General features: G+C 47.8%; 1 protein-coding gene across 3 annotated transcripts in view; it reads right to left on the minus strand.

Moving 5' to 3' along the window:
- The window catches only part of LOC144501450 (phosphorylase b kinase gamma catalytic chain, skeletal muscle/heart isoform-like), a 146,016-nt gene that overhangs the window by 16,667 nt on the left and 112,544 nt on the right, over positions 1–16,805 (minus strand). For all 3 annotated transcript variants that reach the window (XM_078225222.1, XM_078225224.1, XM_078225223.1), the window contains 2 exons: positions 10,609–10,699; positions 6,685–6,838 (listed from right to left, as the gene is read on the minus strand). In XM_078225222.1, coding sequence (XP_078081348.1) covers positions 6,685–6,838; positions 10,609–10,699 — 245 coding nt within the window. The remainder of the gene's footprint in view (positions 1–6,684; positions 6,839–10,608; positions 10,700–16,805) is intronic.

The raw sequence follows: 16,805 nt of genomic DNA on the forward strand, positions 1-16,805 counted from the left end.
TCCAAAGTTGGCTTGGTAACAGTAAACAAAGGGCAATTGGTCAATGGCTGCCCTTGCGAATGGAAAGCTGTTTCACGTGGTGTTCCGCAGGGCCCCGTGTTGGGACCACTGCTGTTTTTTTATATATTAACGATCTGGAATTGAACATGGGGGGGCTTGATTGGGAAATTTGCAGACGAGACAAAAATTGGCCGTGTAATGGATAGTGCAGAGGACAACTGTAAACTCTGAAATGATATAGATGGGTTGGTGAAGTGGACAGGAAAGTGGCAGATGGATTTTAACATAGAGGTCAAACAGTAAAAGGGAATACACAATATATTGCGAGGGGTAGACGAAGTGAGAGATCTTGGCGAACAAATACACAGGTCCCTAAAGGTAGCAGTACAGGTAGATAAGGTTGTAAAGAACGCATATGGAATACTCTTCTTCATTGGCAGAGGTGTAGAAAATAAAAGTAGGGATATAATGATGGAACTGTATAAGACCACGATGGGAAGCCACAATGGGAGTATTGTGTGCAGTTCTGGTCACCACGTTACAGGAAGGACGTAATTGCTCTGGAGAGAGTGCAGAGGAGATTTACCAGAATGTTGCCTGGGCTGGAGAATTGTAGCGACAAGGAGAGATTGAGATACGAGACAGAGTACAGGAATGGGAGAGAGAATCTGGTGAACTGGTGCGGCAACAATAATCTCTCCCTCAATGTCAACAAAACGAAGGAGACTTCAGGAAGCATAAAGGAGAACATGTCCCTGTCTACATTAATGAAGATGTAGTAGAAAGGGTCGAGAGCTTCAAGTTTTTAGGTGTCCAGATCACCAACAACCTGCCCTGGTCCCTTCATGTTGACACTATAGTTAAGAAAGCCCACCAACGCCTCTACTTTCTCAGAAGACTAAGGAAATTTGGCATGTCAGCAACGACACTCACCAACTTTTACAGATGCCCCATAGAAAGCATTCTTTCTGGTTGTATCACAGCTTGGTATGGCTCCTGCTCTGCCCAAGACTGCAAGGAACTACAAAAGGTAGTGAATGTAGCCCAATCCATCACGCAAATTCATTGACTTTGTCTACACTTCCCGCAGCCTCGGCCAAGCAGCCAGCATAATTAAGGACCCCATGCACCCCGGACATTCTCTCTTCCACCTTCTTCCTTCGGGAAAAAGATACAAAAGTCTGAGGTCACGTACCAACCGACTCAAGAACAGCTTCTTCCCTGCTGCTGTCAGACTTTTGAATGGACTTACTTTGCATTAAGTTGATTTTTCTCTACCCCCTAGCTATGACTGTAAGACTACATTCTGCACTCTCTCGTTTCCTTCTCTATGAACGGTATGTTTTGTCTGTATAGCACGCAAGAAACAATACTTTTCACTGTATGTTAATACATGTGACAATAATAAATCAAATCAAATCAAATCAAAAAGATTGGAGAGGTTGGGGTTGTTTTCCTTGGAACAGAGAAGGCTGAGGAGAGGCATGATTGAGGTGGACTAAATTGTGAAGGGAGGGAGAGAGTAGACAGGAGGAACCTGTTTCCCTTGGCAGAGAGTTCAAAAACCTGGGGTCATTGATTTAAGATAAGTGGCAGAAGGATTAAGGGGACATGAAGAAAAACTTCTTTATGCAGGGAGGGTGGATGTCTGGAATTCATTATCATAGTGGAGGTCGATGCATGCACAGCAGCCCCGGACTGCTGCCGACGGCTCCGGCTCCGAAAGGAGACAGTGCAACACCTGTGCCACATGTTGCAGGACCTGGCACCTCTGGGCAGAGGGGGGCACCCACTCTCAATGGCTGTCAAATTGATGGCCACTCTGAATTTTTATGCCACTGGCTCCTTTCAGACCCCGAGTGGAGATGTATGTGGCATTTCACAGTCAGCTGTCCACACCTGTGTCAAGGATGTCATGGATGCTCTGTATGCCCGGGCTGGGCAGTACATCAAATTTCATCTGGACCAGGCCCATCAGGAAGCCTGGGCTGCAGGATTCATGGCCATTGCGGCGATGCCTAATGTGCAGGGGGATATAGACTGCACCCACGTCGCCCTCAAGGCCCTGCTTCAGAATCCACAAAGACTCGTCAATAGAAAGGAGTTCCACTCCCTAAATGTCCAGTTGGTCTGTGACCACAAGATAAACATTATGCATGTCTGCACGAGACACCCTGGCAGCGTGCATGACAGCTTCATTCTGAGGCCTTTGAGGAGGAGCTCAGGCTGCAGGGATGGTTTGTGGGTGACATGGGGTACCCGCTTTGGACTTGGCTGAAGATGCCTGTGCGGAGACCTGTGACTCAGGCGGAGACCCGCTCAATAGTGGAGAAGTGCATAGAGCTCATGAAAATGCGGTTCTGGTGCCTGGACTGCTCTGGCAGGACCCTAAAGTACAACCCCCTGATTTCTTCCTGCATTGTGGTGGTGTGCTGTGCCCTACACAACATGGCACAGCAGAGAGGTGACCTATTGGAGGATTATATGAATTATATGTTGGTGGTGAGGAGGATGTGGAGGCTGACCAGCCGGGCGTCGCTGGGGAGGAGGCCGCCCGGGAGGAGGCCGCCCAGCAGGAGGCGGAAGAAGAGGAGGAGGAAGAAGAAGAGGACAATGCCGAGCAACACCACCCAGGCGCTGGAAGGCTGGCAGCGAGACTGAGGCATGCAAGGGTGGCTAGGGACGCCCTGCTCACCAGGCACTTCACTAACTAGGGGCCTGTGTTTGTGCATGGGGTTCCATTCCCAAACCCTCCCCAAGTCCTTCTGTCTCTTGCAACGTTGTCACACCAGAGTGGTGGGCCTGTGTTAGTGAGTTTCTTTGGCAGACAGGAGGGTGATGATGACTTGCTAGCACCATATGATGATGCCCTGCTGCAAACTAGTCTGACTCCTACTTGAGCTCTGCATGCACGCTGGCACCTGGGCTCACGTCTGTGTAATAGGTAAGGGATCAGTGAACCCCCATACAGGGCCCCGGGGCAGGTGAAGTGGACAGCTGGCCCCCTCTACCTCCGATGTACATTTTGGAGAGACATGTAGATGTGTCTCCCCAGAATGTACATCGGAGGTGGAGGGGGCCAGCTGCCTACTACGTCCCGTGGCCTGTGATGCGCGTGGCGGGCGGCCTCTGGAGGGCCTGGATCTTGAGGGCTCTGGCTGGCTTCCTGGTGTCTAAGACGTATTCATGACACCCTCTTCATCCCGCTGTCCCTGAGATGTCCCGATGTCAGGAAGGGGGGAATCAGGAGGTGTAGCCACAGCCAGAGTCTCCTTGCTGGAAGGCCCCAGCATTGGCTCAAGCTCTTCCTCCGCCCATGGGGTTCCTGTGGGCCCCTGGGTCAATCCATGGAATTGCGGTGCTTCTGCAGTGAGCTCCAGAAGCTCTGGCATCACTGGTCCTGCCAGTCCTGGAGGACCACCTGCGTCCTACCGATGGTGGTCGAGCCCTCTGTGGTGGTCACCTGAGTCGGGGGCCACCTGTCAATGGCCCTCTGAGACTGGGCCATACTCTGCAGCCCCTCAGCCATGACCCTCTGTGACTGGGCCACCTTCTCAAAGGTTGCTGCCGTAGCCCGCTGTGTTTCAGCGCTGTCCCACTGGGTCTCGTGCAAGCTCTCGAGCCTCTCAGCCTTGGGCCACAGAACCTCGAGAATCCTGCTGAGCCTCAACTGTGGTCCTCTGGGACTCTCCTGTGACCTGCAGTGACTTGGCCAATGCTTGGAGCCTGCTATTCATGGTGAGGAATCCCTGCCCTAGGCTTTCCACTGCGGATGCCACCCTTATAGTGTTGGCCTGGGAAGCATGCAAGACAGGCAATAGCTGGTCCGTCTGAAAGCTTTGGGACTGCTCCCAAAGTCCAGTGTAGCCCTTCCTGCATTCCCTGGCTCTGTTGATGCATCTCCAGCAGCTGAGGGAGAAGTGATCTCAGTGGCCCAGTATGTAGCCTCCGGCAGGTCCCTGTGTGCCAGAGGCCTCAGATGCTCCCTCCTTCACCCGATGTACATTATCAAATGTATCGTGCTCACCAGAGAGTCACCCAGAAGCCTAACTGGACTAACTGGATCCACTGACGTGACAGTATCTGGGATGATGATCTGTGAGGTAGAAGCTGACGGGGTTAAGAGCCCGCTCTGTTTCAACGGTGCCGACCTGTCTGCTCCAGGCAGTCCACGTGCTGAGAATGTAGAAGAATAATTGATCCAAGATATTGGGGTCTTTGTTTTAATCTGAGCGAATGCAGTTTTTGTGTTGTCCCCTGTCGCTTCAGAGTAGGGTTTAATTAGGTTGATTGACAAGACAGAGAGTCATGCGCTAATGGGAGGAGCTACGCTTACAGAGGCAAGCAGGCAATTTCCTGCATCAGGAACTCCAACGCATGCAGGAATTATACAGTAAATGGTAGAACCCTTAGGAATATTGACAGGCAGAGAGATCTGGGCAAATATGTCCACCGATCGCTAAAAGTGGCAACGCAGGTGAATAAGGTAGTCAAGAAGGCATATGGCATGCTTGCCTTCATTGGTCGGGGCATTGAGTATAAAAGTTCACAGATCATGCTGCAGCTGTATAGAGCCTTAGTTAGGCCTCATTTAGAATATTGTGTACAATTCTGGTCACTATACTACCAGAAGGATGCGGATGTTGCCTGGTCTGGAGGGTATTAGCTATGAGGAGAGGTTGGATAAACTCGGTTTGTTCCCAATAGAGGTTGAGGGGCGATCTGATAGAGGTTTACAAGATTATGAGTGGCATGGACAGAGTGGATGGTCAGGTGCTCTTTCCTAGGGTAGAAAAGTCAAGCACTAGGGGACATAGGTTTAAGGTACATGGGGAAAAGTTTAGATGAGATGTGCGAGGCAAGTTTTTTCACTCAGAGGATGGTGAATGTCTGGAACGCGCTGCCTAGTGAGGTGGTAGGAGCAGGTACGATAGCAACACTTAAGGGGCAATTAAACAAATACATGAATAGGATGGGAATGGAAGGATACGGACTCCATAAGTGCATACGGTTTTAGTTTAGGCAGACATCATGATCGGCACAGGCTTGGAAGGCCGAAGGGCCTGTTCCTGTGCTGTACTTTTCTTTGTTCTTTGTTCTTTTCTGTCTCTCACTGTCTCTCTCTGGAGACTGTAATTTTGGACCAACTAGAAAATAAGTAACTCTCTCCAGAGGTGTTCTCGAGGTTTGAGGACTAGCAGCCCACATACCAGCACATACGCCTATTGTTTGCTAACTGATTTTGAAGAGGGGTTTACATATATGAGGAATATTGCTTACATTGGAGCTAATAGTGATAAGTTAGCAGTTAAGAATCGTACCATGCCATGTTTAAGTATTTCAATTGGTAAAAGTTACGCGAATTCTTTTTGTTATAGTAAAATGTATTGTTAAATAAAGTTTATTTCAATAAAAGTTTCCTAGTGTGTCAATAGAATCATAGCTGGAGTGAAAAACGTTATCCTCACACTAATGCCAAAATCAAAAAGAGTTACGGTCTATTCTAATTTAACATACCTTGCTGTTTCTGACATGCTCCCTCCGCACGCATGCACGCACGCGAGCACGCACGCGCGCACACAGCTTTCTTCATATAGTAATACAATATTTCCCCAAAATATTTAAAAATAAGACATTCATTCTCATAACTCCTTGTTATTTAATTTTAACTTTCTATATCTCAATAACTGATTGGCTCAGTGGTTAGCACTGCTGCCTCACAGCTCCAGGGAACCGGGTTCGATTCCCGGCTCAGGTCACTGTCTGTGTGGAGTTTGCATGTTCTTCCCGTGTCTGCGTGGGTTTCCTCTGGGTGCTCTCCCACAGTCTGAAAGACGTGCTGGTTAGGTGCATTGGCCATGCTAAATTCTCCCTCAGTGTATCCGAACAGGCACCAGAGTGTGGCAACTAGGGGATTTTCACAGTAACTTCATTGCAGTGTTAATGTAAGGCTACTTGTGACACGAATAAATAAACTTAAAAGTTAAAAATTAAACTTGAATGTTGGTTGTAATTATCTGATCAATTATCAATGGTTTGAATTGTTATCCAAGTTAATTGATCCAGTCTTGCTTCAGAGTTCATTGATTTAAATTTCTTTCAAAGCTTTGTGGTAAACCTCACAAAATGGGACCCTTAAGTTGGGAAATCATTTTGCAATGATTTATTCCTCCTGTGATCAGGGAGCAGGTGGCAGGAAGCGGGGGGCAGGGGGAAGGGAGCAGGGAGTGAGGGTCTGGGGATAGGGAGCAAGAAGTGGGGGAGTTAGGAGTGTGGGGCTGGGACAGGGGGTGGGAGCAGGGAGCAGGAGTGAGGGTCTGGGGCAGGGGACAGGGGCAGAGAGTGGGAGGTTGGGGACTGGGAGCGGGACATGGGGTGTTGGGGAGGTGGCAGGGAGCAGGGCATGGGGGGGCACCATTAAAGGACATGGAGCATGGGTGGATGGCTGGAGAATCCTACTCCCAATCTGTATGTTTCTGATCTGTGTTGCTTCTCCTTTACATTCTGAAGCTGTTGAGTAATCATTTCAAACCCATTTTGACAGTGATCATGCAGCAATTGGTGAAGAAATGAGTTACCATCGTTGTCTCTGATTGGTTAATAATTTGGCCAAAGAGTTTGGGAGTAACTAACTGAAAAAATGTTGAGAATCTGCTTCTCTCTCCATGGTCCGGAAACCCTTACCAGATCTTTCACAGTGTCCGATCGATCCTGCCATTCCGGAGAATCAAAGTTGTAATTTCCATCCATAATCATCCGGAGCATCAGCATCTGCTTACGGTGCCAGAAAGGTGGCGAGCCACTCAGCAAAGTATACATGATCACTCCACAGCTCCACCTGCACACACAGCAATCAGACATCAGGCAAACTGGGCCATCTCACCAAAACAATAGCAAGTACTGAATGAGCAGGAAAACGGGAGAGATTCAGACTCGTTCATTCGGTGAGTGAAAAAATCCAATCTTACAACACTGAGTTGAAAAAAGAGCCATGATGCGAATCTCACCAGCAGGGGGAATGGGTGGCGCCGAATCTCACTGGCAAGCCAGCTTCTGAGCTCAATGGGTGCTATTGCATAACATATCCCTGCATAACAAGAGATCTCTTGCCGGCAGCCCCTCGCCCTCCCGCACACATAGCCCCCCAGCCCACAGATATCGGCATCCCCCATGGACATTGCCCCTCCATGGCCTTTGCCCCCCCCCCTCCCCCCCCCCCCCCCCCCATGGACATTGACACCCTCCCGCACCTTGCCCTCCCCACAGACAAAGAACATAAGAACATAAGAACTAGGAGCAGGAGTAGGCATCTGGCCCCCTCAAGCCTTCTCCGCCATTCAATAAGATCATGGCTGATCTTTTTGTGGACTCAGCTCCACTTACCAGCCCGCTCACCATAACCCTTAATTCCTTTACTGTTCAAAAATGTATCTATCCTTGCCTTAAAAGCATTCAATGAGGTAGCCTCAACTGCTTCACTGGGCAGGGAATTCCACAGATTCACAACCCTTTGTGTGAAGAAGTTCCTCCTCAACTCAGTCCTAAATCTGCTTCCCCTTATTTTGAGGCTATGCCCCCTAGTTCTAGTTTCACCCGCCAGTGGAAACAACATCCCTGCTTCTACCTTATCTATTTTCTTCATAATCTTATGTTTCTATAAGATCTCCCCTCATTCTTCTGAATTCCAATGGATATAGCCTCAGTCACTCCTCATAAGCCAACCCTCTAACTCCGGAATCAACCTAGTGAATCTCCTCTGCACCCCCTCCAGTGCCAGTATATCCTTTCTCAAGTAAGGAGACCAAAACTGTACAGCGATTTACAGCGATTCCCCCTCCCCAATCACCACCCCTGCTGAGTTCCCCTTTTGCAACCGCTCCTCCTGATCTCCTCCCCTGCACGATTACCCCCCCCCCAACCCCTGCAGAGATTCCCTTCCCTCCCCCCATTACTGCTTCCTCCAGTGGTTCTCACTGGAATGGAGCGTCCGGGCACATGAATTGCCCAAACTGAACCCCCTGAAGAATGGAGAGCTCTGTACAAGCTCTAACGGGAAACATACACAGTCGCGCCTGTAAGATAGCAGCAAGGAGAACTGCACCAATGTTCACAGAGAGGGAGCTGGGCCATCCGCTAGGTGCAGTGGAAGAGACGATGGACACAGTCTTCCCCCCCGGAAAGCCAGGGGTCAGGCCAGCAACATGGCCTGGGTGGCTGTGGCAGTGGTAGTCACTGCCCATCCACTGGCACAGAGAACCTGCCACCAGTTTGGGCAGCAAGGGTGGGTGTCCATCCTGTCCTGGCATCGGTCCCAAATGTAGTGATTGCAATGCCCATTGACTCCTTCACACCTTGTGGCCTTCCAGCACCTGATCCCATACCCGCACCCCCTCATCGGGAGCGGGTGCCCCCTGTTTGTTGAGGTGCCGAATCCTTGTGAAGCCGGAAGTTGTAGCGGTACATGCTGTCTGGTATCTCCTCAAAGGACATGTGCATCCTGAACTGCCAGGAACTCCGTTTCTTGTATGCCCTGGTCCCCTCTTCGGGCCGATGGGCGCCCTCCCCCCGACTGGTCTCCCTCTTCTCTTGCTGCAGCCTCCGGCCTGGGTTGGTCTTGCAGTGTGCGCACTTCCTCCTCCTCCTCTGCAGCAGCTACAAGAATCATCATCAGGCCTATTGGCTCCTTTACTTTTTCAGCCTTCACTTGGTAGAATTCTCCATCTGCGAATTGGTAGCATTGAGCACCATCTTTTCCTCTAGGAAAACAATGATGGGCCATCTCTTCCCATATCAGGTGGAAAACTCTCACCATTAAATAACAGTAGGTTGACAATTAATTGACTAATCAATGTGTTGCTTAATTATCACATTGAGTTCTCAGCTGATAGACTGCTGAGCGTTTGTATCCACTTCCTGCTGCATTGTTGGAATTCCTACTGGTCTCCTTTTAAATCCCCACTGAGTCACATTAGGTTAGCTGTGCCTGCTTCCAGTATCCATTCAGGCCATTTGGGAAAGCTTTTCCTGAGTTGGGCTCGGGGAATGGAGAGTTTTCCTGACTCCCAACTAGGGAATGAAAATTTCAGGCCTGAATTCCAGTTAGAATGCCATTTACTGGAGCAACAGGGAAACATAAAGTGTAACCGTTTAAATGCGGACTTTACTCATTGAATTCCATGCGGACATGGAGTCATAGAGGTTTACAGCACGGAAACAGGCCCTACGGCCCAACTTGTCCATGCCGCCCCTTTTTTAAACCACAAAGCGAGTCCCAATTGCCCGCGTTTGGCCCATATCCTTCTATACTCATCTTACTCATGTAACTGTCTAAATGCTTTTTAAAAGATAAAATTGTACCCACCCCACTACTACCTCTGGCAGTTTGTTCCAGACACTCACTACCCTTCTAAAAGGTTATCTAGAATTGTAACGGCATCTTGATCAATTGGGCCAGTGGGCTGATGAATGGCAGATGGCGTTTAATTTAGATAAATGCGAGATAATGCATTTTGGTAGATCAAACCAGAGCAGGACTTACTCAGTTAATGGTAGGGCATTGGGGAGAGTTAAAGAACAAAGAGATCTAGGGGTACAGATTCATAGCTCCTTGAAAGTGGAGTCACAGGTGGACAGGTGGTGAGGAAGGCATTCTTCTGTGTGAAACAAATGCCCCTCTGGACTCTTTTGGATCCCTCCCCTCTCTCCTTAAATCTATGCCCTCTTACTTTAGACTCCCCTACCTTTGGGAAAAGATGTTGACTATTTGCCTGATCTATGCCCCTTGTTATTTTGTAGATATCTATAAGATCACCCCTAAGTCTCCTACGCTCCAGGGAAAAAAGTCCCAGTCTATCCAGCCTCTCCTTATAACTCAAGCCAGCAAGTCCCGATAGTATCCTAGTAAATCTTTTCTGCATTCTTTCTAGTTTAATAATATCCTTTCTATAATAGGGTGACCAGAATTGTACACAGTATTCTAAGTGTGGCCTTACCCATGTCTTGTACAACTTCAACAAGATGTCCCAACTCCTGTATTCAATGTTCTGGCCAATGAAACCAAGCAAGCCGAATGCCTTCTTCACTACCTGTCCACCTGTGACACCATTTTCAAGGAGCTATGAACCTGTACCCCTAGATCTCTTTGTTCTGTAACTTTCCCCAAGGCCCTACCATTAACTGAGTAAGTCCTGCCCTGGTTCGATCTACCATTTATCTCGCATTTATCTAAATTAAACGCCATCTGCCATTCATCAGCCCACTGGCCTAATTGACCAATTCTAGATAACCTTCTTTGCTGTCTTCGTCAGGTAGTCGTAGAGGCGGGTACAATTTTGTCTTTTAAAAAGCATTTAGACAGTCACATGCGTAGGGTGGGTATAGAGGGTATCGGCCAAACGCAGGCAATTAGGACAAGCTTAGTGGTTGAAAAAAAAGTGCAGCATGGACAAGTTGGGCCGAAGGTCCTGTTTCCATGCTGTAAACCTCTATGACTTTATGACAATGTCCACATAGAATTCAATGATTAAAATCCACCTTCAAATAATTTGATGAAATATGGACTCAATGTTAAAAGTTGAATATTTTGTGGTATTGAGTATTATTACTTACAAATCTATTTCTTTGCTGTAGCCAAGGTGATTTTCATCCATGGAACAAATCAGGATTTCTGGAGCCAGGTATCCTGGTGTCCCACACAATTCTATAATAAACAAGCAGAATGGGAAGTTATTGAACCATCAACACCAGATAATCCACTCTAATATTCCACATGTCAAATTTATTTTTGGGTTGCCCAAACATCCCAAATATTTGAGCATTGTGGTAGCATGGTCTCTTTAAGGGATGGGTGTTTATTGGTAACATTACCCTACTGGGCCTATCAGGAGGCAGCACATGAACTGGTGCTGATTGGGTATTAGAGTGTAGGTCCGGGTGAGAGGGAGAGCCTGCAGCGTGAGAGGACCTGAACCTACATTGAGCTTGTTTGTATATAGTTTTATATTTCCTTCAATAAATCACTGTTGTGATTCAAGGCTTCAGCACCGTGAAACATGAAGCAACAGTTTTTGGTAGGTTTTGAACTTTAGAGGTATTTATTTCTCAGATGAAAGTGCTTCTTATTTAGTTATGTCACTAGTTGGGTCAATGTAGAAACACGGTAAATAGATTCTATGTCCCGGAAGTCAGGATTCAGAATGTTTCTAAAGATTGACTTGCTCACTCCACCGCATATCACTGACAGGCAACACAGAACAGAAAGAAACTCAAAGAAAAGTGAGGAAAATACATTTTTAAAAATCTGTAGTGTTCTGCATTTTCTCTCTCTTCAGATAGCAATCCAAGTCCATTTTGAATACCTTGATAAAACCTGCCTTCACCACCCTCAGGAAGTTTGTTCCATACTGCAACCACCCTCTGGGTCTCCTATCAAATGTCCTCTCAGGCCTCTTCAAGGAAACCAGTCCCAACCTCTCCAATCTATTCTCATAGCTTCAATTCTTTATCCCTGGAATCATTCTTGTGAATCTCCTCTGTACTTTCTCCAACTCCTTCACATCCTTCCTCAAGAATGACAACCAAAACTGGACACAGTATTCCAGATGAGGCCTAACTATTGTCTTAACTAGTTCAACATGACCTCCTTACTCTTGTACTCAATGTCCCTATTAACAAAACCTAGGATACCATATGTTTTATTAATGCTCTCTCAACATAACCTGCCACATTCAATGACAAATGTACATAAACATTGAGGTCCCTCTGTTCCCGCACCTCCTTTCTTTATATTGTCTCTCCATATTCTTCCTGCCAAGATAAATCACCTCATGTTTCTCTGCATTGAACCTCATCTGCCACTTGTCTGCTCAATCTACCAACTTGTCAATGTCTTTTTTGTAGTATCCCCATCACAGTTGACAATGCTTCCAATCTTTATGTCATTTGCAAATTTTGAAATCATGTTGTGAACACCGCAGTCTAGTTCATTTACAAATATCAGCAAGTGTTCCAACAATCACCCCTGGGGAACTACACTGCAAAGCTGCCTCTTATCTGAAAACAACCATTAATCACTACTCCCTATATCCTGTCATTCAGCCAATTTCTTATCCGAGTGCCTATTTTCCTTTTTATTCCAGGAATTGGAATTTTGCTCAAGCCTGTCGTGTGGCACTGTATCAAATGCCTTTTGAAAATCCACATACAGCACATCAACAGTATTACCTTTATCAACCTTCTGTTACCACCTCAAAAAGAAATTCCAGCAAGTTAGTTAAATATGATTTTTTTTTTCTCAATTAATCCATGCTGGCTTTCCTTAATTATGCTGCACTTGTCATAGAGTCATAGTTATAGAGGTTTATAGCATGGAAGTAGGCCCTTCAGCCCAATTTGTCCATGCCGCCCTTTTTTTTTTACCCACTAAGCTAGTCCCAATTGCCTGCATTTGGCCCATATCCCTCTATACCCACCTTACCTCTGTTACTGTCCAAATGCTTTTTAAAATACAAAATTGTACCTGGCTCTACTGCTGCCTCTGGCAGCTCATTCCAGACACTCACAACCCTCTGTGTGAAAAAATTGCCTTTTCTGTATCTCTCCCCTCTCACCTTAAACCTATGCCCTCTAGGTTTAGACTCCCCTACCTTTGGGAAAAGATATTGACTATCTAGCTGACCTATGCCCCTCATTATTTTATAGACCTCTATAAGGTCACCCCTAAGCTTCCTACGCTCCAGGGAAAAAAGTCCCAGTCTATCCAGCCTTTCCTTATAACTCAAACCATCAAGTCCTGGTAGTATCCTAGTAAATCTTTCTGCACTCTTTCTTGTTTAATAATATCCTTTCTATAACAGGGTGACCAGATCTGTAGACAGTATTCCAAGTGTGGCCTTACCAATGTTTTGTACAACTTCAACAAGACGTCCCAACTCCTGTATTCAATGTTCTGATGAGACTATGAAGCTGGAGAAGGCAGTTGTTCAATTTATCAATGAAGAGACTCAAAGGCACTCACTGACAGATATGCCGTTCATTATTGTCTGTTATAACGCAAAGGTTGATTCCCCCTTCTGAGAACTAACACCTAAACCCCGAAGGAGGAGTACCCTGCCTCATAATCTGTTAAAGTGAGTCTGAAGTGGTGTGACCTGTGCTTCAGCAACTCCTAGTGGTTAAACACAAAATAAATCCCTGACACACACTCTAAAAACAACTCATAACAATTTATTTATCTAACTAACAGTGAACAATTTTACTAAGCTATTAACAAACTGAATAAAACAAGATTCCAATGGTATGCTGTTTCAATAAATACAATTCCCACTCATTAACAAAAAAAAAGAATTTAGTTACTCTCTAAATTGCACCCAGGTTTTGTGTCTCCCGGAATATTCTAGGCATTATCATAGAATCCTACAGTGCAAAAGGAGGCCATCCGGCCCATCGAGTCTGCACTGACCACAATCCCACCGGCCCTATTCCTGTAACCCCATGCGGTAGCACAGTGGTTAGCACTGCTGCTTCACAGCTCCAGGGACCTGGGCTCGATTCCCGGCTTGGGTCACTGTCTGTGTGGAGTTTGCACATTCTCCTCGTGTCTGCGTGGGTTTCCTCCGGGTGCTCCGGTTTCCTCCCACAGTCCAAAGATGTGCGGGTTAGGTTCATTGGCCATGGTAAAATTGCCCCTTAGTGTCCTGGGATGCGTAGATTTGAGGGATTAGTGGGTAACATAAATGGGGGTAGGGTCTGGGTGGGATTGTGGTCGGTGCAGACTTGATGGGCCGAATGGCCTCTTTCTGTACTGTAGGGTTTCTATGATTCTATGATTTACGCTTGCTAGTCCCCCGACACTAAGGGGCAATTTAGCATAGCCAATCCACCTAACCTGCACATCTTTGGACTGTGGCGGAAACCCACGCAGACACGGGGAGAACGTGCAAAAACCACACAGACAGTGACGTAAGCTGGGAATCGAACACGGGTCCTTGGCGCTGAGGCAGCAGTGCTAACCACTGTTCTACTGTGCCGCCCTTCTCCGTTGGTTCTTCTTTCTACTTTCTTTTTTGGTACCTTTGCTATCTAGATGGTGCTTTGAGCTAAGAGATGTGGTAGGTGGCAGTTGCTCTCTCCTTTTGTCCCACTGCCTCCCTTTTATACCTGTGATGACATAGCAGTATTTCCCACAATAGGGGTTGATTCTCCCATCCTGCGCGTGGTGGGCCAGGAGAATTGCATGTCAGCTGATTTGCGGGATTTGCGCATGTGTTCCTGCCGCACACACAACTCCCAGTGCTGAATATCCAGCGCCGTCTGATTCGCTCTGGAAATGCGGGAACACCAGGTAAGTTGTTTTAATATAATTTTAATGTAATTTAAATGTGATTAGCGGTCCGACACTGAATTCTCCGGGCCAGCTAGCATCTCCCACCCCACCAGGAATATTTCACTCCAGCGGGGTTCAGACTAGCTCCCCACTTTCGGGGAACTAGTGGGACAACCCCACTGGACTGAAGGGGGGCAATTGGGGCCCCCCAGGGGGTTGGGTGGTGGGGTTGCTGCCCTCTGGGCATGGGTACCCTACAGTACCAGCATCTGGCCCTTGGCACTGCCCAAGGAGAAAAGTACCCATGCCCCAGGGTGCACCTTGGCACTGCCCATCAGGCATGGGGCAGAGCCAAGATGCTGCCGGGGAGGGGGGGGGCGGGGTCTGCCAGGGGAGTGGGGGAATCATCACTGCTGGGGGGGAGGGGGGGTGGGTGGCTGGAGATCGGATGGTCCAGGATGGAGAGTTTTGGGGCTGGCTCATGAATGGACGGGGGACTGCAATTGGGCCATGGAGGGTGTTGGGGGGGGTAGCACTGCGGGGTCCTGGGCTGGCCAGCGATTGAGCTGGCCAGCAAAGAGGTAGGTTGACAGTTCAGGGCCACTGTGCATGCGCAGAGGCCTACTGGTTTTAACCTCCTGGGTGTGAATAGGCCCTGCCCCCTGAAATCAAATTATAATCATGTTGGTGGCCTCTGCGTTGCACAGATTGTGAGAGATTCTGGTGTGAACTCTCACTGAAAGAAACAGTGTGAGTTACTCCAGTTTTCCCACAAATTCAACACTTAGAACTTTTTTGGGAGACTCCTGGCCTAGGATTGGTCCTAGGTTGTCAAAACCATCAGTTTTAAATTTAATACGTTCTTGGTATCTAAGTGCCTAATTCAAATTGATTGGCTGAATTCAAAAAATTCAAAAGCCTGTAAGCCTGCTGCTTTGGTAACCCTGTTGCCTGGCCTTTCAATACAAATGTTTCAGTCTGGGGCTGTAAAACCATAAGACATAGGAGCAGAATTAGGCCACTCGGCCCATTGAGTCTGCTCCACCATTCAATCATGGCTGATAATTTTCTCATCCTCATTCTCCTGACTTTTCCCCATAACCCATGAATCAAGAACCTATCTATCTCGGTCTTAAAGACACTCAATGACCTGGCCTCCACAGCCTTCTGCAGCAAAGAGTTCCACAGATTCACCACACTCCGGCTGAAGAAATTCCTCCTCATCTCTGTTTTAAAGGATCGTCCCTTTAGTCTGAGGTTCTAGTTTTTCATACTAGTGGAAACATCCTCTCTACATCCACTATATCCAGGCCTCGCAGTATCATGTAAGTTTCAATAAGACCCCCCCCCCTCATCCTTCTAAACTCCAAGAGTACAGACCCAGAGTCTTCAACCGTTCCTCATAGGACCAACTCTTCATTCCAGGGATCATTCTTGTGAACCTCCTCTGGACCCTTTCCAAGGCCAGCACATCCTTCCTTAGATAGGGGGCCCAAAACTGCTCATAATACTCCAAATGTAAACGTACTTGCATTTTTTAAAACTTGAAGCACAGGAAAAGCGCCACCTTTTAAAAGGACCATGCAATGCCCTTCCCCAGCACTCCACAATTCCACAAACACTCATCCACAACCACTCCACCCAACTTTGCAACACTAAGTGATGACTGATTCCAGAAGTTTCCCCTACCCCTGAAGTCAAATTGACTGATCTGTTTTTGCCATAGAACCATAGAATCCCTACAATGCAGAAAGTTAAAGTTCATTTATTAGTCACAAGTAGGCTTACATTCACACTGCAATGTTTCAGTTACTGTGAAAATCCCCTAGTCGCCACACTGCGGCGCCTGTTCGTGGACTCTGAGGGAGAATATAGCATGGCCAATGCACCTAACCAGTATGTATTTCAGACTGTGGGAGGAAACTGGAGCACCCGAAGGAAATCCATGCAGACACGGGGAGAATGTGCAAACTCCACACAGTGACCCCAAGCCAGAAATCGAAGCCAGGGAGCTGTGAGGCAGCAGTGCTAACCACTGTGCCACCGTGCCATCCTGGAAGGTGGTAATTCGGCCCATCGCGTCTGCACCGACTCTCCAAAAGAGCATCTTGTTCAGACTTTCTCAGCTTCCCTCCTCCCACTCCCCCGGCCTCCCCCCACTCCCCCTACCTCCTCGGCCTCCCCCCACTCCCCCAGCCTCCCCCCACTCCCCCAGCCTCCCCCCACTCCCCCAGCCTCCCCCCACTCCCCCAGCCTCCCCCCACTCCCCCAGCCTCCCCCCCACTCCCCAGCCTCCCCCCCACTCCCCCAGCCTCCCCCCCACTTCCCCAGCCTCTCCCACCTCTCTTGGGTCATATAACCTCCGTATCTGTGTCTTTCATTCCCTGAAACCAAGACCGGATTCTCCTCCAGCTATTGATGAACTTGGGGGTGGGAATGATAAGGAATTTGTTATAATTTTGGTCTCCCAGAATCCCGACTG

This window comes from Mustelus asterias, chromosome 12, assembly GCF_964213995.1.
Source record: "Mustelus asterias chromosome 12, sMusAst1.hap1.1, whole genome shotgun sequence".
NCBI classification, from domain to species: Eukaryota; Metazoa; Chordata; class Chondrichthyes; order Carcharhiniformes; family Triakidae; genus Mustelus; species Mustelus asterias.